This window comes from Chaetodon auriga, chromosome 9 (genome assembly GCF_051107435.1).
Source record: "Chaetodon auriga isolate fChaAug3 chromosome 9, fChaAug3.hap1, whole genome shotgun sequence".
NCBI classification, from domain to species: domain Eukaryota; kingdom Metazoa; phylum Chordata; class Actinopteri; order Chaetodontiformes; family Chaetodontidae; genus Chaetodon; species Chaetodon auriga.
The window spans coordinates 14,913,354-14,935,891 of NC_135082.1; the positions used below are offsets into that span (position 1 = coordinate 14,913,354).

The window sequence follows — 22,538 nt, forward strand, 5'->3', positions numbered from 1 at the left end:
ATCTTTAAATGTAAGCTTTGAGTTGGCTAATTGTAGTTTTTGTTTACTAAACATATCAACTATTCCTCATTGGGTAATGTTTGCATAGCATGGCATTGGATTTGTTGGCTTCCTTGCATTCCCCTGGCAATTATGACTGTATGTTACTTGAGAACTTGTGTGTAGTGAGAATGAGAGAGGGTAGAGCGGGTAATTCAGGCTGACTTGAAGAGTAAAATAGCTTTTTTTCCCCCATAATTTTTGTCATCACTCCTTTTGTCAACATATTCATGAGCTCTATCAGAACAATTCTGATTTTATGCCTGGTTTGACATTCTGCTTGTTCTCCTATGCAATTATATGTTGTTCTACGATTTTGTATCATGTCTAATTGTACACTCTTATTTCATTCTTCCCTTTGTTGGAATATAAATTGATAAGTGTAAATTGACGAAGAGCATGGAAAATTGGCTTAAATGCGATTATTGAGTGTGCGTCGTCAATACTCTTTCACTTAGCGGTGAACAATGCGCAATGTAAAAGTAAAATAGACTTGCATGTACAATATGGCAGTGTGGAAGAACAAGCTCAACATGACTCAGCACTAGTAAATAACCTGAGAGGATCTAATGATGCTGTAATTGAAGGGGGCGCCTGAACAGCACCCTGTCGCGATCGCTGTCCTTAGTGCTGAAAGTCTTTGTTGTCGTTTCCTGATACTCATGTCGTCATCTCTGTCTTTTCTTTTCACGACAATAATTATGCTTTGTAAAGAATATTCACCTGTGTTTTGTACGAATCGCAAAACATATTTTCTTTGATAGAATTCCTGAATGAGAGTTTGTGGTTGCTTGTGTGGGGACTCAACAGCCACATGGTATATTTCCATGCTGCGATTATCACTATGACGAAAACCAAAGAAACAAAACGATCGTTGGCTTAACATGCAGAACATCTTTCAAAGGTCTGCAGTAAGAAAAAGGGTCGCATGGTGTCAGTGTAATGTAAAAAGTCATCTTTACACGAGCTTGTCGTCACTGCTATTTGGTTCCACCTCCTGACAATACTCTCACCGCGACACTGACGGGATCGTTTCTCTGCTCATTGGTTATAAATGGTTGGTTTTCCCTCAATTTTTCGATGTATATGAAGTGAATGAATAGCACTTGGGAGTAAAGTGTTGGATTCCGTCTGTGCAACGTTCCAGTCGTCCATGTGATGGACTACTGACGTCTTCGGGTTTAACCATGGAACAAAGAAGATACGAGCAACGGAGGGCGCGTGGATTTTTGGTCTGCTTCGTGGCTGCGGTGCTTTTGTGGAGTGTGGCCTCGGCGCAGTTAAGATACTCGATCTCTGAGGAAGTTAATGAAGGAACTGTGGTTGGAAATATCGCAAAAGATCTGGGATTAGATAAAAGCACGCTGAAAGACAGGAAGTATCGGATTGTTTCAAGTAATGCGGATCCTCTTTTCCACGTAAACCAGAACGATGGCATCTTGTATGTGAGCCGAAAGATTGACAGAGAAGAGGTGTGCGCGCAGAGCAGTACGTGTTTGATAAATGTGAAAACGGTGCTGGAAAACCCATTGGAGGTCCATTATATCAGATTGGAAGTGCTGGATATGAATGACAATTTCCCCATTTTTCCGGAGAAAGAGACAACTTTGGAGATTTCTGAGAACGTGTTGCCCGGAGCTCGATTTCAGCTAAAAGCCTCACGGGATGCAGACAGTGGTCATTTCTCTGTGCAGCAATATAAACTGAGCCAAAATGATCATTTCCGTTTGGAAGTTAAAGATAAAGGAGATGATGGCAAAATACCGATATTGGTTGTTCAAAAATCTTTAGACAGGGAAACTGCAGGAAGTCACTCATTAGTACTGATCGCACTAGATGGAGGGAAACCTCCAAAAACTGGCGAAATGAATATTCTGGTAAATGTATTAGATATTAATGATAACGCGCCTGTTTTTACTAAAGAGGTTTATTCTGTGATGCTCGATGAAAATGCTGCAGTAGGTACAACAGTTACACAAGTGAATGCAACTGATTTAGATGAAGGACCAAACGGAGAAGTAGTTTACTCATTCAGCAAGAGTATGAATCAAAATATATTAAAACTATTTGATATCAATGCCTTAACAGGTGAGATAACTGTTAAAGGATTAATTGATTATGAGGAGAAAGACAAATATGAAATTGAAATTGAAGCATCAGATAAAGGTCTTGCTCCTCTAACGACAGAAAAAAGCGTCATTATCAAGATAGTTGACATGAATGATAATGCACCTGAGATTGAAGTCACCTCATTTTCAAGCTCCATCCCTGAAGACTCCAGACCTGGAACTACTGTTGCCCTGATCAGTGTGAATGACTTGGACTCTGGTCTCAATGGAAAAGTTATTTGCTCCATAGGTGAGGATGTTCCATTTGCTTTATCACCATCATTACAAGACAAAATGTATTCATTAGTAACTAAATCACCTCTGGACAGAGAGAAACAGTCACATTATGACCTGACAATAACTGCAAAAGATGCTGGTCAACCTCCAATGTCATCTGAAAAGACAATCAGCGTTGTGGTGTCAGATGTGAATGACAACAGTCCAGAGTTTTCACTGAGTCCATATACTTTCTATATCACTGAGGCTAATGAGCCAGGAGCCTCTGTGTTTTCTGTTAAAGCTTTTGATCGTGATGAGAACGACAATGCTCTCATATCATATCATATTCTCAGAGATGGGAGCCAAGAAAATAAATTGGCTTCATTTCTCAACATAAATTCTGAAAATGGAGACATTCTGGCACTAAAAAGTTTTGATTTTGAAACAGTGAAAACTTTCCAGTTCCAAGTTGTTGCCACTGATTCTGGAACTCCGTCACTGAGCAGCAACGTCACAGTGAACGTGTTCATTCTGGATCAGAACGACAACGCTCCAGTCATCCTGTATCCACTCAGCTCCAACGGTTCTGCTGAAGGTGTGGAGGAGATTCCCCGCAATGTCAACGCAGGTCACCTGGTGACCAAAGTCAGAGCCTATGACGCTGATATAGGATATAACGGCTGGTTACTCTTCTCACTGCAGGAAGTCACTGACCACAGTCTCTTTGGTTTGGACCGCTATACAGGACAGATCAGAACACTTCGCTCATTCACAGAGACAGACGAGGCTGAGCACAAACTGCTCATACTGGTCAAAGACAATGGCAACGTTTCCCTCTCAGCAACAGCTACTGTGATTGTCAAAGTTGTGGAGCCCAAAGAGGCTTTTGCGGCTTCTGATGTTAAAAGTGCAGCAACGGTTGAAGAGGGGAATGATGTGACTTTTTATCTGATGATAACTTTGGGCTCAGTTTCAGTTCTTTTCATCATCAGTATCATCGTGCTGATTGCAATGCAGTGCTCCAAATCAACAGACTATACTTCTAAATATCTACAAGAGACTAATTATGATGGGACACTGTGTCACAGCATCCAGTACAGATCAGGAGACAAGCGGTACATGTTAGTTGGACCCAGAATGAGTATAGGATCTACTATTGTCCCTGGCAGCCATGCGAATACACTGGTGCTTCCTGACAGAAGGAGGGCATCTGAAGAGGTAAGATGTGTTGAAACAAACTCGAAGTAATTGAGAATTTTATATTGAGGGAATTTTTTCCTTTTTTGAAGGGATTGTTAAATTCTGGCAAATAATACGAATTGGTCGAGACTTGTGGTCCTAAATTGGCAATAACTCTGGTTTGTAAATGTAAACTCATTTCATATTAGTTATACATGAAAGACATTTTTCTTAAATGAGGAGTTCATGAAAAGTGTCCAGTTTGCTGATGATGTGATTTGCCTGATTGCTTCCTACATACAGATATACAGTACTGTGTGTTTTCGTGGGCCTTGCTCTGGTTTTGCAACGTATGCTGTTGAAACATTTAGCTCGTGTTTGGTTTGACTTTGAAGGTGTGGTCCTTTGGCATTTTAACTGCACAATTCTTTTTTATGGGTTAATCTCGACATGATTGAACATAAACCATGAAGGAGCATTTCTTGAGTTATGTCCGGTTCAGGAACTTGGTCATTTGTATGAATATCCTTATCAGCATTATATCTAGTTTTGAATGTTTCGCAGTGTTTGCTATTTTCCACTTCTTGCTGGCTATAACATGCTGGTCTTTATTTCACATTGCTGAGTTGTTGTTTTTTTATTTATTGTTTTCTTGTCATATTGTTTTCCTGTTTTCATGTGTTTTGGACACATGTAGGATATTTTTAAAACAAGGATATTATAAATATGTAATTACAGTTCACTTAATTTTGTTGATTTGTTTAGATGAGGAGAGTCTGGCTTTCACTGAGGGAAAGGTGACTGCAGACACATGAGCATGCTGACTCAGCAGTATCACAACATCCACACCATATTTAGCTAGAGACAAATTATAATGTAAAGTCTCTTTCAAATTGGCACACGTGTGGCAGAATGACCAGAGAAAAATGTTACTGGAGTTTATTGTTTACTAAATTTGAAAATGAATGACAATATTTTGATGAAGTTTCGGTCGACTCATCTGCAGGCGTGGTTATCACTGTTCCTGGTGCTGAGTGTGTTTGGTCTCATTCCCTAGTATTTGTTCATAAAATATCGCAAACATTAGACATCAAAATGACGTAATCGCGCTGATTTAAATCATACAGCTTCACCGTTGGAAATATATAATACTCGTAAATGTTCCGCAGAATCCTCACAACATTTTGAAAGGCATTTGTTTTCTGGCTTTATTTAAATGACATACCGAGTTTGCTTGCTTGCTGAGAAAGAGTCCATCTCTTAATGTCTTGGCAGTTACTAAACCATGTTTGGAGAGAGCTTCGCTGTAGCAACGAAACATTTTACAATTTATCTATCGCTACAAACTCTCCCACTTTTCTGCAGCCAGACGTTTGGTCGCATGGTGTCAGTATAATGTAAAAAGTCATCAGTGCACACTGTCGTCATTGCATGTTGGTTCCACCTCTTGACAGCGTTCTCACTTCCACAGAAGCACAGCTTTCTCTTGGCTTATTGTTGGATCTCTTAATATCCTGCTTGCCACTTTTTGACGATGTAGGAGAGGATCTTACACTACAGGGAGGTGTTGGATTCTGATTTCATAACGTAATTACTGGTCGTGTGGTGGATGACTGATGTTGTCGGGTGCAACCATGGAACAAAGAAGATGCAAGCCACGAAAGGCGCGTGGATTTTTGGTCGGCTGCGTGGCTGCTGTGTTTTTCTGGAGTGTGGCCTCGGCGCAGTTAAGATACTCGATCTCTGAGGAAGTTAATGAAGGAACTGTGGTTGGAAATATAGCGAAAGATCTGGGATTAGATAAAAGCACGCTGAAAGACAGGAAGTATCGGATTGTTTCCAATAATGCGGATCCTCTTTTCCACGTAAATCAGAACGATGGCATCTTGTATGTGAGCCGAAAGATTGACAGAGAAGAGGTGTGCGCGCAGAGCAGTGCGTGTTTAATAAATGCGAAAACGGTGCTGGAAAACCCACTGGAGGTCCATTATGTTGAAGTGGAAGTGCTGGATATAAATGACCATTCCCCGACTTTTCCAGAGGAAGAGAAAACGTTGGAGATTTCTGAGTCTGTGTTGCCCGGAGCTCGATTTCAACTAAAAGCCTCACGGGATGCAGACAGTGGTCATTTCTCTGTGCAGCAATATAAACTTAGCCAAAACGATCATTTCCGTTTGGAAGTTAAAGATAAAGGAAACGATGGTAAAATACCGATATTGGTTGTTCAAAAATCTTTGGACAGGGAAACTGCTGGAAGCCACTCATTGGTACTGACGGCTCTTGACGGAGGCAAACCTCCGAAATCGGGTAATATGAATATTCAGGTGAATGTGTTGGATATTAATGATAACGCGCCTGTTTTTACTAAAGAGGTTTATTCTGTGATGCTCGATGAAAATACTCCTGCAGATACAACAGTCATACAAGTGAATGCAACTGATTTAGATGACGGAACGAACGGAGATGTCGTTTACTCATTTAGCAACAGCATGAATCAAGATATATTAAACCTATTTGATATCAGTCCATTAACAGGTGAGATAACTGTTAAAGGATTAATTGATTATGAGGAGAAGGACAAATATGAGATTGAAATTGAGGCATCAGATAAAGGTTTTGCTCCTCTAACAACAGAAAAAAGCGTCATTATTAAGATAGTTGACGTGAATGATAATGCACCTGAGATTGAAGTTACCTCATTTTCAAGCTCCATCCCTGAAGACTCCAGACCTGGAACTACTGTTGCCCTGATCAGTGTGAATGACTTGGACTCTGGTCTCAATGGAAAAGTCATTTGCTCCATAAGTGAAGATGTTCCTTTTGCTCTATCGCCATCTTTAAAAGAAAGAATGTTTTCATTAGTCACTAAATCACCTCTGGACAGAGAGAAACAGTCACATTATGACCTGACAATAACTGCAAAAGATGCTGGTCAACCTCCACTGTCGTCTGAAAAGACAATCAGCGTTGTGGTGTCAGATGTGAATGACAACAGTCCAGAGTTTTCACTGAGTCCATATACTTTCTATATCACTGAGACTAATGAGCCAGGAGCCTCTGTGTTTTCTGTTAAAGCTTTTGATCGTGATGAGAACGACAATGCTCTCATATCATATCATATTCTCAGAGATGGGAGCCAAGAAAATAAATTGGCTTCATTTCTAAACATAAACTCTGAAAATGGAGAAATTCTGGCATTAAAAAGTTTCGATTTTGAAACAGTGAAAACTTTCCAGTTCCAAGTTGTTGCCACTGATTCTGGAACTCCGTCACTGAGCAGCAACGTCACAGTGAACGTGTTCATTCTGGATCAGAACGACAACGCTCCAGTCATCCTGTATCCACTCAGCTCCAACGGTTCTGCTGAAGGTGTGGAGGAGATTCCCCGCAATGTCAACGCAGGACACCTGGTGACCAAAGTCAGAGCCTATGACGCTGATATAGGATATAACGGCTGGTTACTCTTTTCACTGCAGGAAGTCACTGACCACAGTCTCTTTGGTTTGGACCGCTATACAGGACAGATCAGAACACTTCGCTCATTCACAGAGACAGACGAGGCTGAGCATAAACTGCTCATACTGGTCAAAGACAATGGCAACGTTTCCCTCTCAGCAACAGCTACTGTGATTGTCAAAGTTGTGGAGCCCAAAGAGGCTTTTGCAGCTTCTGATATTAAAAGTGCAGCAACGATTGAAGAGGGGAATGATGTGACTTTTTACCTGATGATAACTTTGGGCTCAGTTTCAGTTCTTTTTATCATCAGTATCATCGTGTTGATTGCAATGCAGTGCTCCAAATCTACAGACTATACTTCAAAATATCTACAAGAGACTAATTATGATGGGACACTGTGTCACAGCATCCAGTACAGATCAGGAGACAAGCAGTACATGTTAGTTGGACCCAGAATGAGTATTGGATCTACTATAGTCCCTGGCAGCCATGCAAATACACTTGTGCTGCCTGACAGGAGACGTACTTCTGAGGAGGTAAGAAAGATTACTTTTTCTCAAGGCAGTACTGGTATGAGTACTTGTGATTGATGAGATGCACATCCTAATGACTAAACTGTGCCAAAAGCGCTGAATCATACCACCTTTCCTGAATAGCTGGATAAAATTGGACTGCACACATAAAATTCATCAGTGGGGGAAATGAGGAGGTTGTGTGTTTTTATGAGAGTGCTGAATTGGTGGTTTACAGGTAGTTTCATGGTTGGCCTTCACACAGCTCAGAGTAAGTAACACGTTGGACTGCTGTTAGTATGCTGTGTTTGTGTTATCTGATGATAACTTTCATCATTCTGATTGCAATGCAGTGCTCCAAATCAACAGACTATACATCTAAATATCTACAAGAGACTAATTATGATGGGACACTGTGTCACAGCATCCAGTACAGATCAGGAGACAAGCGGTACATGTTAGTTGGACCAAGAATGAGTATAGGATCTACTATAGTCCCTGGCAGCCATGCAAATACACTAGTACTCAGTGACAGGAGGAGAGCTTCTGGAATAGTAAAGAATTTCAAATCAAGCTTTTTTTCCAACCCACATAGTTATTTTTCATGGAAGTTGCGGCATGCCTGCTGTCTTATGAAGGACTGATTTTCATTTTATCATAAATGAACTTGGACTAGGATGACACAGACAGTGAATTAGTATTTTATATCTTAATTCTATGAGTTTCTTAGGTTGGTGAGTTGTTTTACAAGCCCAATCAACATGTTGACTTTTCCTCAAAAACATTTAATTTTGCACACCGTCGCTCTGTCTGCATTGTCTGTTGGACGAGTAACAAAGTCTTGTCGGTGTTGTTTGTTGTTGTTTTGTTTTTTTGTTTGTTTTGTTACATTTAATTAATGAATTTACCCTCTCTCTCTTTCATCTTTTTTTACATTAATGGAATATTTTCAAAAAGCTGATGTAACTGTAACTTGCATTAATGCTCGTGCATAGTTTGATGAGGTTAAGCATGCCTCTAGCAAACAAGAGCTGACTGGTTTAAGATACTGGACTGCACTACACTGGCACAAATTTACTACTTAAAGAGTTTCATTGTGTGATGAGAAAAATCATGCCATTGCTAACAAATACACCTGAACTGGAGTGACAAAACTATCACCAAATGCAGTCAGACAGAAGAAAGGTTCGTGGAGTTCCTTGTCCATGGTGCTGAAATTGAGTGCTGTGGTTGCCCAGTGTGCCTTCATTCACTGTTAATAACACAGCAAACCACTCACTGACTTTATTGGTGTTTTAACTTCACTAGACCTCGAAGTATACTCTCGCTTTTTCTCTACACTTTCCGGAAGGTTTGGTCTAAGTCTTTCTTTTCTTTTCTTTTCTTTTCTTTCTTTTTTTGAAATAAGGGTTTGTGAATGAGCAGCCGCATTTTTTTTATTTTTTTATCTTTTTTTTTTCCACTTGACTCTTTGTGCAATGTTTCTAGATAAAACAAAATACCATTCAGCTAAAGTGTTCATGGTTTTAGATCTTCTGCGATTAGATTTTCGGTCGCATGGTGTCAGTGTAAGAGAAAAATGAAGCATAACACTGCGTTATCATCATGGCATTTTGGTTCCACCTCTTTGTAGAGTCCTCAACTCGGTATTGTCGCAGTCGTTTCGAGGCTTACTACAGCCTTTGGAAATACTCTATTTATCTGCATGTCTGTTGTTGGAGGAAGCGGTGAATATTTTTCCAGGTGGAAGAGCTAGATTATGTCATTATAGCACAGATATTGTTTTTGTAACGAATTACTGATGACATCGGCTTGAACCATGAAACAAAGAAGACACGAGAGCCGAAGGGCGAGAGGATTTTTGGTCGGCTGCGTGATTGCTGTGCTTTTGTGGAGTGTGGCGTCGGCACAAATAAGATATTCCGTCTCTGAGGAAGTCAGCGAAGGAACTGTGGTTGGAAATATCGCAAAAGATCTGGGATTAGATAAAAGCACGCTGAAAGACAGGAAGTATCGGATTGTTTCTAGTAATGCGGATCCTCTTTTCCACGTAAATCAGAACGATGGCATCTTGTATGTGAGCCGAAAGATTGACAGAGAAGAGGTGTGCGCGCAGAGCAGTACGTGTTTAATGAATGTGAAAACCGTGCTCGAAAACCCACTGGAGGTCCACTACGTTGCAGTGGAAGTGCTGGATATAAATGACCATTCTCCCACTTTCCCAGAGGAAGAGAAAACGCTAGAGATTTCAGAATCGGTGTTACCTGGAGTACGTATTCCGCTGCAACACGCACGTGATCCAGACGGTGGCCCTTTTTCTGTTCAGCAGTATAGACTCAGCGCCAATGACCACTTCCGTTTGGAAGTTAAAGATAAGGGAGAAGATGGTAAAATACCTGTATTAATTGTTCAGAAATCTTTAGACAGAGAAGCAGCAGGGAGCTACTCGTTAGTACTGACTGCGCTGGATGGAGGGAAACCTCCGAAATCTGGGCAAATTAATATTTTGATAAATGTTTTAGATATTAATGATAACGCTCCTGTTTTCTCTCAAGATGTTTATTCGGTGACGCTCTCTGAAAATGCTCCAGTGGGCACCACTGTTGTACAAGTGAATGCTATTGATTTAGATGATGGTACGAACGGAGAAGTAGTGTATTCATTTAGCAGCATTGTGAATCATAGATTGTTAAAGCTTTTTGATATAGATCCATCGACAGGTGAAATATCTGTGAAAGGTTTGATAGACTTTGAGGAGAAGGACAGATATGAAATTGAAATTCAAGCATCAGATAAAGGATTTGCTCCACTTGCGACACAAAAAAGCGTTATTATCAAGATAGTTGACTTGAATGATAATGCACCTGAGATTGAAGTTACCTCATTTTCAAGCTCCATCCCTGAAGACTCCAGACCTGGAACTACTGTTGCCCTGATCAGTGTGAATGACTTGGACTCTGGTCTCAATGGAAAAGTTATTTGCTCCATAAGTGAAGATGTTCCTTTTGCTTTATCACCATCATTACAAGACAAAATGTTTTCATTGGTCACCAAATTGCCACTGGACAGAGAGAAAAACGTTAAATATGATTTAACAATAACTGCAAAAGATGCTGGTCAACCACCAATGTCATCTGAAAAGACAATAAGCGTTGTGGTGTCAGATGTGAATGACAACAGTCCAGAGTTTTCACTGAGTCCATATACTTTCTATATCACTGAGGCTAATGAGCCAGGAGCCTCTGTGTTTTCTGTTAAAGCTTTTGATCGTGATGAGAACGACAATGCTCTCATATCATATCATATTCTCAGAGATGGGAGCCAAGAAAATAAATTGGCTTCATTTCTCAACATAAATTCTGAAAATGGAGATATTTTGGCCCTGAAAAGTTTCGACTTTGAAACTGTGAAAACTTTCCAGTTCCAAGTTGTTGCCACTGATTCTGGAACTCCGTCACTGAGCAGCAACGTCACAGTGAACGTGTTCATTCTGGATCAGAACGACAACGCTCCAGTCATCCTGTATCCACTCAGCTCCAACGGTTCTGCTGAAGGTGTGGAGGAGATTCCCCGAAATGTCAACGCAGGACACCTGGTGACCAAAGTCAGAGCCTATGACGCTGATATAGGATATAACGGCTGGTTACTCTTTTCACTGCAGGAAGTCACTGACCACAGTCTCTTTGGTTTGGACCGCTATACAGGACAGATCAGAACACTTCGCTCATTCACAGAGACAGACGAGGCTGAGCATAAACTGCTCATACTGGTCAAAGACAATGGCAACGTTTCCCTCTCAGCAACAGCTACTGTGATTGTCAAAGTTGTGGAGCCCAAAGAGGCTTTTGCAGCTTCTGATGTTAAAAGTGCAGCAACGGTTGAAGAGGGGAATGATGTGACTTTTTATCTGATGATAACTTTGGGCTCAGTTTCAGTTCTTTTTATCATCAGTATCATCGTGCTGATTGCAATGCAGTGCTCCAAATCAACAGATTATACTTCAAAATATCTACAAGAGACTAATTATGATGGGACACTGTGTCACAGCATCCAGTACAGATCAGGAGACAAGCGGTACATGTTAGTTGGACCCAGAATGAGTATTGGATCTACTATAGTCCCTGGCAGCCATGCGAATACACTGGTGCTCCCTGACAGGAGGAGAGGTTCTGGAGAGGTAAGACATGTTTAAACAAGTCATTTCCCCCCAACAGAATAACATTCATGCTGAAACACTGAGCAAAAATAAATATGTTTTGTCGAAACCTACATCATTATCATCAATATGTCAAACAAACAAAACTTCAGCATGTCCACTTTTTCTGTTATTTGCCATAATTTTATAACAAATGTATCTGAAAAGTTTTCAAAAATTTCTTCTAACATTATACAAATGTAGAAAGTAATAATAAAGGAACAGATATTTTGTTGGGACAAATGAGGCTTTTTAATTCAGACAGTGGAAACATTGCCAACATATTTAAACTGAGAGATAGCTGTCGATGACTTAAAGTCAGCATTAATTCATATTTCAATGTAGCTGCTTTTAAACAGAATTTGTATTAAGATCTATAAATTAAATCGTTAATAAATTTATGTTAATTATCTAAAATATATGTGCAATCTTTACACCGTTAACTTGTATATATTTATGTTTACACGGTTGTCCTTTACATTGCCACATGTTTAATTATTTACACCTGCATCTTTAAAAGCTTCAAAAATCTACTTCATCCTCTGTGGTTCCTTCACATTTGCCTCTGTCAGAGATCTTCGAGCTTCTGATTGGTTACTTCAGTCACATGTGAGTGAGAACCGGGAAGCGTTGTTGTGAAGCGGATGGCGTGTGGAGAACACTAAAGTACTGCTTAAGACAGTTTTTCATCTCCATCCTGATATGTCTTCTGATTGAGAGTGATCCAACCACCACATATCAAACCCTCAAGTTCCATTATTTGTGAAAGCGATGGCGTGATGACCATTTATTTATTCATTTATTTCTCTGCATAAACTACATCCTGTTCCATATGTTTTCCGGTGGTTTCATTGCGCTTTTTGAGAAGTATAGTATTTGATCGTGTTGATGAAAGACTGGCAACTTGTATTCTCGGTCGTATTCTCGTTCTTTTGGTACTGTGTTTCACCTGCTTCTCATTTTGTTTCTTACACTTGAACAATATTTTAAATATGCGGGTTTAATTTCTTTGGCGTCATTAAGGAGAATTATCCTTCAACCAAACAAGAGCCGATTGACTCTTGATACATGAGTGTGCTCCATCAACACGCCTTTACTATTCCTAAGCCACTGTCAGCCATATCAAGACGATGGAAAAAGCTAAATAAAATAACAATGTCAACAAACTTGAAATGTAATACTATCACCAAATATAGCTGGATAAGTTAGCAGTAATCGCTGTCCCTGGTGCTGAGTAAATTTGCTGTCATGTCCCTTTAGATTTTGACAGGTTATATCAGACCACAGTGACTTTCTCTATGTGCTTGAATGCATATGCTTTAATCATATGAAGTAACGTGTTGGGAAGAATTGTGTAATTTTTTGAAAAGGCTCTTTTTCACACTACGAACAGTTCAGCTAAAGTGTTCCTGGCGTTTGGCTTTCTGCAGTGTGAATTTAAATCGCATGGTGTCAGTGCAATGGAAGAAGTCAGCATTACATGCGCCTGTCGTCAGTGCATTTTGGGTCCACCTCTTGAAAGCTTCCTCAGCTCGATGTTGACACAGTCGTTTCTGATCCTCCTGCTACCGCTGGAAATACTCTGTTCACCCCATGCCTGTCGTTGTGAGAGGAGGATAATTGTTTTCAAACGTGGGAGTCTTGTATTCGATGATTGCGATGCATTATTGTTTTTTGTGAATGATTACTGATGACATCGGGTTGAACCATGGAACAAAGAAGATGCGGGAGACGGAGGGCGCGGGGAGTTTTGGTCGGCTGCGCGGTTGCGGTGTTTTTCTGGAGTGTGGCCTCGGCGCAAGTAAGATACTCGATCTCCGAGGAAGTAAATGAAGGAACTGTGGTTGGAAATATAGCAAAAGATCTGGGATTAGATAAAAGCACGCTGAAAGACAGGAAGTATCGGATTGTTTCAAGTAATGCGGATCCTCTTTTCCACGTAAATCAAAACGATGGCATCCTGTATGTGAGCCGGAAGATTGACAGAGAAGAGGTGTGCGCGCAGAGCAGTACGTGTTTAATGAATGTGAAAACAGTGCTGGAAAACCCACTGGAGGTCCATTATGTTGAAGTGGAAGTGCTGGATATAAATGACCATTCTCCCATTTTCCCAGAGGAAGAGAAACGGTTGGAGATTTCTGAGTCTGTGTTGCCAGGAGCACGATTTCAGCTAAAAGCCTCACGGGATGCAGACAGTGGTCATTTCTCCGTTCAGCAATATAAACTGAGCCAAAATGATCATTTCCGTTTGGAAGTTAAAGATAAAGGAGATGATGGCAAAATACCGATATTGGTTTTGCAAAAATCTTTGGACAGGGAAGCAGCGTCAAGTAACTCCTTACTGCTGACTGCGCTTGATGGAGGGAAACCTCCGAAATCTGGCAAAATGAATATTCTAGTAAAAGTTTTGGATGTTAATGATAACACGCCTGTTTTCTCAGAGGATGTCTACTCTGTTACGCTCGCTGAAAACGCTCCAGTCGGCACTACTGTCGTACAAGTGAATGCAACTGATCGGGATGAAGGTCAGAATGGAGAGGTGTATTACTCATTTGGTAACAGTGTGAATAATAAATTATTTACACTTTTTGATATCGATTCATCAACAGGTGAGATAATTGTTAAGGGTCTTATAGACTATGAACAGAAGGACAAGTATGAAATTGAAATTCAAGCATCAGATAGAGGTTTAGCTCCTCTAACGACAGAAAAAAGCGTCATTATCAAGGTAGTTGACGTGAATGATAATGCACCTGAGATTGAAGTTACCTCATTTTCAAGCTCCATCCCTGAAGACTCCAGACCTGGAACTACTGTTGCCCTGATCAGTGTGAATGACTTGGACTCTGGTCTCAATGGAAAAGTTATTTGCTCCATAAGTGAAGATGTTCCATTTGCTTTATCACCATCTTTAAAAGAAAGACTGTTTTCATTAGTAACTAAATCACCTCTGGACAGAGAGAAACAGTCACATTATGATCTCACAATAACTGCAAAAGATGCTGGTCAACCTCCACTGTCGTCTGAAAAGACAATCAGCGTTGTGGTGTCAGATGTGAATGACAACAGTCCAGAGTTTTCACTGAGTCCATATACTTTCTATATCACTGAGGCTAATGAGCCAGGAGCCTCTGTGTTTTCTGTTAAAGCTTTTGATCATGATGAGAACGACAATGCTCTCATATCATATCATATTCTCAGAGATGGGAGCCAAGAAAATAAATTGGCTTCATTTCTCAACATAAACTCTGAAAATGGAGACATTCTGGCACTAAAAAGTTTCGACTTTGAAACAGTGAAAACTTTCCAGTTCCAAGTTGTTGCCACTGATTCTGGAACTCCGTCACTGAGCAGCAACGTCACAGTGAACGTGTTCATTCTGGATCAGAACGACAACGCTCCAGTCATCCTGTATCCACTCAGCTCCAACGGTTCTGCTGAAGGTGTGGAGGAGATTCCCCGCAATGTCAACGCAGGACACCTGGTGACCAAAGTCAGAGCCTATGACGCTGATATAGGATATAACGGCTGGTTACTCTTTTCACTGCAGGAAGTCACTGACCACAGTCTCTTTGGTTTGGACCGCTATACAGGACAGATCAGAACACTTCGCTCATTCACAGAGACAGACGAGGCTGAGCATAAACTGCTCATACTGGTCAAAGACAATGGCAACGTTTCCCTCTCAGCAACAGCTACTGTGATTGTCAAAGTTGTGGAGCCCAAAGAGGCTTTTGCAGCTTCTGATGTTAAAAGTGCAGCAACGGTTGAAGAGGGGAATGATGTGACTTTTTATCTGATGATAACTTTGGGCTCAGTTTCAGTTCTTTTTATCATCAGTATCATCGTGTTGATTGCAATGCAGTGCTCCAAATCTACAGACTATACATCTAAATATCTACAGGAGACTAATTATGATGGGACACTGTGTCACAGCATCCAGTACAGATCAGGAGACAAGCGGTACATGTTAGTTGGACCCAGAATGAGTATAGGATCTACTATAGTCCCTGGCAGCCATGCGAATACACTGGTGCTTCCTGACAGGAGGAGGGCATCTGGAGAGGTAAGACTTTTTTTGTGAAAACCCTGGTTTGGATCCACTTGCAGTGTTATTCATTTGTTTGTTGGTAAATGTGTTCAGTCAAGGATCTCCTGCATATACTGCATATGTATTGTTTGCTCGGCATAATGATATAGTTTTGTGACTTTGGACACATCACTGGTTTGGTTCTCAGTGGCATTTTTAATAATAATATCACTCCAAGCATGGTTGTAACTATAAATCTTGCTCATAAAGGTTGACATATGTGCTTACTCATCCGTTTATTATTTCTTAGTCTCATGCTTTGTCACTCGGCTATCAAAAACACATACCAGTATTACAACACATGATTTATTGAATAACTCTTTGCACAATGTAGAATATTTTGCACTTTGTGATCGTAATGTGCTTTGAGCTTTTTGGGCTCCTGTAATATTATACAGCGTCACATATTTGGCTGGGCCTTATGTAAGGCCTTTATTCGCTGTCCATGGTGCTGATCCATTTTGCTCTCTTTTTCAATACCTGTTGATACATTGTAGGAATTGTATTAACTGATTTGTTGAATGCGTATTCCTCATATTTGTTTGCATATGTCCAACAAATAAAATTCAAAGTTATTTTAACTTTAATTTTTGGGGAGGATTTGATATTTCCATCTTCATTCGATGAATTTAAGTTGTTTGTTTGCATCTTAAATGAGCTTAAGAAGGCACCCCTTTGCCTGATGTACTGTCACTCCACAGTCTCTACACACGGTCAAACTAAATTAATATAAAACCTTCCAAGTCTGCTATGCAGTAGCTCTAGAAACTTTCCTTGTAATGAGCAATGAGGTCGCGTGGTGTCAGTGTGTTAGGAAAATAGCGGCTTTACTTTGTCGTCACTGCTATTTGGTTCCACCTCTTCCTCTCAGTTCGATACAGGCAGCAGCAAGCTGCCAAGCGAGGCTTTATTAATCGTGCCCCGTGATTTTAACATTTTTGAGCAAGAGTGAACATTTGTATACCCAGATGTCCTGTAGTAATTTCTTACAACACGGTTACTAATCCAGTGAGGAATCGTTACAGATTTGTTTTAATCATGGAACAAAGAGGATGCGAGGTAAGAAGGGCGAGAAGGAGCTGGATCGGCTGCGTGGCTGCGGTGCTTTTATGGAGTGTGGCTTCGGCGCAATTGAGATATTCAATCTCTGAGGAAGTGAACGAAGGAACTGTGGTCGGGAATATAGCAAAGGATTTGGGATTAGATAAAAGCACGTTGAAAGACAGAAAGTATCGAATTGTTTCCAGTGCTACGGAACCTCTGTTCCATGTAGATCAGAATGACGGCATCCTGTACGTAAGACGGAAGATTGACAGGGAAGAGGTGTGCGAAGGAAGCAGTACATGTTTGATAAATGTGAAAACAGTGCTGGAAAATCCACTGGAAGTGCACTATGTCGGAGTGGAAGTTTTGGATATAAATGACCATTCTCCCAGTTTCCCAGAGAAAGAGAAAACGCTGGAAATTTCGGAGTCGGTGTTACCTGGAGTACGTATTCCGCTCAAAGCCTCACGTGATCCAGACGGTGGTCCTTTCTCTGTTCAGCAGTATAGACTCAGTGCAAATGACCACTTCCGTCTGGAAGTTAAAGATAAGGGAGACGATGGTAAAATACCTGTATTAATTGTTCAGAAATCTTTGGACAGGGAAGCAGTACGAAGCCACTCGTTAGTACTAACTGCGCTGGATGGAGGGAAACCTCCGAAATCTGGTGAAATGAATATTCTCGTAAATGTTTTAGATGTTAATGATAACGCACCTGTTTTCTCCAGAGACATTTATTCGGTGATGCTCTCTGAAAATTCTCCTGTAGGCAGCACTGTTGTACAAGTGAATGCAACTGATTTGGATGAAGGCCCGAACGGAGAAATAGTTTACTCATTCAGCAACAGTGTCAGTCATAGGTTATTAAAACTGTTTGACATGGATCCGTCCACAGGTGAGATAATTGTGAAAGGTGTAATAGATTATGAGGAGAAGGACAAATATGAAATTGAAATCCAAGCATCAGATAAAGGTCTAGCTCCTTTGGCTACACAAAAAAGCGTCATTATTAAGATAGTTGACGTGAATGATAATGCACCTGAGATTGAAGTTACCTCATTTTCAAACTCCATCCCTGAAGACTCCAGACCTGGAACTACTGTTGCCCTGATCAGTGTGAATGACTTGGACTCTGGTCTCAATGGAAAAGTTATTTGTGCTATCAGCGAGGATGTACCTTTTGCTTTATCGCCATCATTACAAGACAAAATGTATTCATTAGTAACTAAATCGCCACTGGACAGAGAGAAACAGTCACATTATGACCTGACAATAACTGCAAAAGATGCTGGTCAACCTCCACTGTCGTCTGAAAAGACAATCAGCGTTGTGGTGTCAGATGTGAATGACAACAGTCCAGAGTTTTCACTGAGTCCATATACTTTCTATATCACTGAGGCTAATGAGCCAGGAGCCTCTGTGTTTTCTGTGAAAGCTTTTGATCGTGATGAGAATGACAATGCTCTCATATCATATCATATTCTCAGAGATGGGAGCCAAGAAAATAAATTGGCTTCATTTCTCAACATAAACTCTGAAAATGGAGATATTTTGGCCCTAAAAAGTTTTGACTTTGAAACAGTGAAAACGTTCCAGTTCCAAGTTGTTGCCACAGATTCTGGAACTCCGTCACTGAGCAGCAACGTCACAGTGAACGTGTTCATTCTGGATCAGAACGACAACGCTCCAGTCATCCTGTATCCACTCAGCTCCAACGGTTCTGCTGAAGGTGTGGAGGAGATTCCCCGCAATGTCAACGCAGGACACCTGGTGACCAAAGTCAGAGCCTATGACGCTGATATAGGATATAACGGCTGGTTACTGTTTTCACTGCAGGAAGTCACTGACCACAGTCTCTTTGGTTTGGACCGCTATACAGGACAGATCAGAACACTTCGCTCATTCACAGAGACAGACGAGGCTGAGCACAAACTGCTCATACTGGTCAAAGACAATGGCAACGTTTCCCTCTCAGCAACAGCTACTGTGATTGTCAAAGTTGTGGAGCCCAAAGAGGCTTTTGCAGCTTCTGATGTTAAAAGTGCAGCAACGGTTGAAGAGGGGAATGATGTGACTTTTTATCTGATGATAACTTTGGGCTCAGTTTCAGTTCTTTTTATCATCAGTATCATCGTGCTGATTGCAATGCAGTGCTCCAAATCCACAGACTATACATCTAAATATCTACAAGAGACTAATTATGATGGGACACTGTGTCACAGCATCCAGTACAGATCAGGAGACAAGCGGTACATGTTAGTTGGACCCAGAATGAGTATAGGATCTACTATAGTCCCTGGCAGCCATGCAAATACTCTGGTGCTCCCTGACAGAAGGAGGGCATCTGAAGAGGTAAGATAAATGTTAATAATGTCATTGCTTTTTATTATTTATTTTTGATAACATTTGCAGTAATGGCTACACCACTACATACATTTACACAAGCCAATATTTAATAATATGTAAACATTTTTTATATTAATACCGTACACAGAGAATTTCCATGTCTATACCACTTAATGCCAATTCCAGTGGTGATAGTTTAGAACTACGAATGTGCACAAGTCAAATCTCTTTTTTGGAATATTTCTTAAGTATCTTTCAGTATCATTTATGGTGTTTAAAAGGCAGCATCTCTATCTTGTCTACTTGACGCCATATGTGTTTATTTTTTGCATATTGATAACGCTGTCGTTGACTTGTTGGATAGTTGGAGATACACTGTACAATATGTTCTTGCAGTTTTCCAGAACTGCACTGTAATCTTTGCCGACACGTCTGAGAGCACTCTAAGTGTCGCTGTCCGTGGTGCTGACAGGTTTTAATATTTGTTTGCTTGTTTGTTTGGGGTTTTTTGCCGGGGGGTTAATGCTGCCCTTTCCCTCAAAATGCCAAATCAGAAATACTACCTTTTTGAGGAGGGAACTGACTGTGAATCGAGTCCATTGCTTATATTATATATATATATTATATAATATTTTGAAAGCTGTTTGTCTCACTTGCCTCGTGTTTTCCATGTGGTATGAACTTTTAATTTCACGATACTTTTCTTCGAACAGTGCTGAAATAATCTACTGGTTCGCATGGTGTCGGTATAATGGCAAATACTGCCTCTACTATGTCCAACCCTGTATTTTGAAATTGCGTATAAAGGGTAGATACTAGCTCTGTCCAATTCCCAGGGCTGTCTCGGCGATGGAGCGCAGTTTGCAAAGGATTGTGGCAGGTTATTGTTTCATGTCCTTACAAGTATAGATTCCGAAATTATCATTTTTATCGTCATTATTGTTTGCTGTACATAATGGAACAAAGCGGGCGCCACGCGTGGATAGAGCGATGGCGATGCGTCGCCTTCATTGTGGTTTTGGTAACGTTTTGGAGCGAAGCCGCTGCGCAGATCAGATATTCCATATCCGAAGAGGTGAAAGAAGGAAGTGTTGTTGGAAATATTGCGAAAGATTTAGGAATTGATAAGGCCACACTGAAAGATAGAGAGTATCGTATTGTTGGCAGTTCAACGGAACCCCTTTTTCGTTTGGACGACGGTATCCTGTATGTCCGCAGGATAGTGGACAGAGAAGAGATATGTGAACGAAGCAACGCGTGTGTCATCAACCTTAAAACGGTGCTCGAAAATCCTCTGGAAATCCATTATGTGGCTGTAGAGGTCCTGGATGTAAACGACCACTCCCCCGTCTTTCCGGAGAAAGAGAAACGATTGGAGATATTTGAATCGACATTACCGGGAGCAAGGTTTCAGCTCCAGCCTGCACGCGACCCCGATGGTGGTCAGTTTGCTGTCCAGCAGTACAGATTGAGCAACAATGACCACTTTCGTTTGGAAGTGAAGGAGAGAGGCGAAGACCGTAAGATGCCCTTTCTGATTTTACAGAAGCAGTTAGACAGAGAGGCCATGAGAGAGCACAAGCTCATCCTTACAGCCACTGATGGTGGGAGGCCGGCGAGGTCTGGAACAACAGAAATAGTAATTGAGGTGCTTGATGTTAATGACAATTCCCCAGTTTTTACAAAAGATGTGTATTCTGCTATTTTAAAGGAAAACTCACCTCCTGGCACGTTAGTTATTCAGGTCAATGCGACTGATTTAGATGAGGGTGCTAACGGCGAAATTGTTTACTCTTTTGGTAAAGAAGCGGATGTACATTTGCAAAAACTATTTAACATAAACCCGAGGACGGGCGAAATTAATGTGACCGGGGTGATTGATTTCGAGGACAATCAAAGTTATGAAATTGACATACAAGCTTCAGATAAGGGGACTGTCCCCATCTCCACAGACAAAACTGTGATAATAAAGGTAATCGATCTTAACGATAATCCTCCAGAGATTGAAGTTACATCATTTTCCAAATCAGTTCCGGAGGATTCCAGAATTGGAACAACAGTAGCTCTGATCAGCGTGAATGATTTGGATTCAGGCCCCAATGGGAAGGTTTCTTGCTTTATTCGTGAGGACGTTCCTTTTTCTTTAACTCCGTCCCTGCAGGATAATATGTACGCTGTAGTGACCAAAACACAACTGGACAGGGAAGAAAAGTTTTTTTATGAACTAACAATTGTTGCAAAGGACACCGGTGAGCCATCACTGTCATCTGAAAAGACGATAACCGTGGTTGTATCAGACGTGAACGACAATAAACCCCAGTTTTCACTGAGCCCATATACATTTTACATCACTGAAAATAATGACCTAGTATCACCCGTATTTTCAGTTCGGGCATCGGACCTTGATGATAGTGATAATGCGCATATTTCATATCACATTCCGAGGGACGGCAGTGGAGATGGTATAAGTCTGTTCTTAAATATAAACTCTGAAAATGGAGATATTCTGGCCCTGAAAAGTTTCGACTTTGAAACAGTGAAAACTTTCCAGTTCCAAGTTGTTGCCACTGATTCTGGAACTCCGTCACTGAGCAGCAACGTCACAGTGAACGTGTTCATTCTGGATCAGAACGACAACGCTCCAGTCATCCTGTATCCACTCAGCTCCAACGGTTCTGCTGAAGGTGTGGAGGAGATTCCCCGCAATGTCAACGCAGGACACCTGGTGACCAAAGTCAGAGCCTATGACGCTGATATAGGATATAACGGCTGGTTACTCTTTTCACTGCAGGAAGTCACTGACCACAGTCTGTTTGGTTTGGACCGCTATACAGGACAGATCAGAACACTTCGCTCATTCACAGAGACAGACGAGGCTGAGCACAAACTGCTCATACTGGTCAAAGACAATGGCAACGTTTCCCTCTCAGCAACAGCTACTGTGATTGTCAAAGTTGTGGAGCCCAAAGAGGCTTTTGCAGCTTCTGATGTTAAAAGTGCAGCAACGGTTGAAGAGGGGAATGATGTGACTTTTTATCTGATGATAACTTTGGGCTCAGTTTCAGTTCTTTTTATCATCAGTATCATCGTGCTGATTGCAATGCAGTGCTCCAAATCAACAGACTATACTTCAAAATATCTGCAAGAGACTAATTATGATGGGACACTGTGTCACAGCATCCAGTACAGATCAGGAGACAAGCGGTACATGTTAGTTGGACCCAGAATGAGTATAGGATCTACTATAGTCCCTGGCAGCCATGCGAATACTCTGGTGCTCCCTGACAGAAGGAGGGCTTCTGTAGAGGTAAGACTTTTGTGAACACCCTGGCCTGGTTCCATATGCTGTG

General features: G+C 41.0%; 3 protein-coding genes and 1 pseudogene across 16 annotated transcripts in view; all 4 read left to right on the plus strand.

Moving 5' to 3' along the window:
• The window catches only part of LOC143325537 (protocadherin alpha-C2-like), a 190,493-nt gene that overhangs the window by 59,778 nt on the left and 108,177 nt on the right, over positions 1-22,538 (plus strand). Inside the window, exon 1 of one of the 13 annotated variants that reach the window (XM_076738688.1) lies at positions 29-3,584. The exons of 9 other annotated variants lie outside the window; for them this stretch is intronic. In XM_076738688.1, coding sequence (XP_076594803.1) covers positions 1,227-3,584 — 2,358 coding nt within the window. In that variant the 5' untranslated portion in view covers positions 29-1,226. Of the gene's footprint in view, positions 1-28; positions 3,585-8,977; positions 11,691-16,426; positions 19,195-19,866; positions 22,496-22,538 lie in introns of those variants that run through there. 3 more of the 13 variants (XM_076738685.1, XM_076738684.1, XM_076738691.1) reach the window with 3 other exon arrangements.
• LOC143325543 (protocadherin alpha-8-like) overlaps positions 1-22,538 on the plus strand; it is a 53,444-nt gene that overhangs the window by 22,204 nt on the left and 8,702 nt on the right. The window lies entirely within an intron of this gene.
• Positions 3,624-8,798, plus strand: LOC143325540 (protocadherin alpha-3 pseudogene; annotated as a pseudogene). Its single transcript, XR_013077546.1, has one exon. The product of XR_013077546.1 is annotated as a protocadherin alpha-3 pseudogene (transcript).
• On the plus strand, positions 11,703-17,866 carry LOC143325548 (protocadherin alpha-8-like). Its single transcript, XM_076738697.1, has 2 exons — positions 11,703-14,424; positions 17,844-17,866. The coding sequence occupies exons 1-2, from the start codon at positions 13,417-13,419 to the stop codon at positions 17,853-17,855; spliced, it is 1,020 nt and encodes a 339-aa protein (XP_076594812.1). The 5' UTR covers positions 11,703-13,416; the 3' UTR covers positions 17,856-17,866.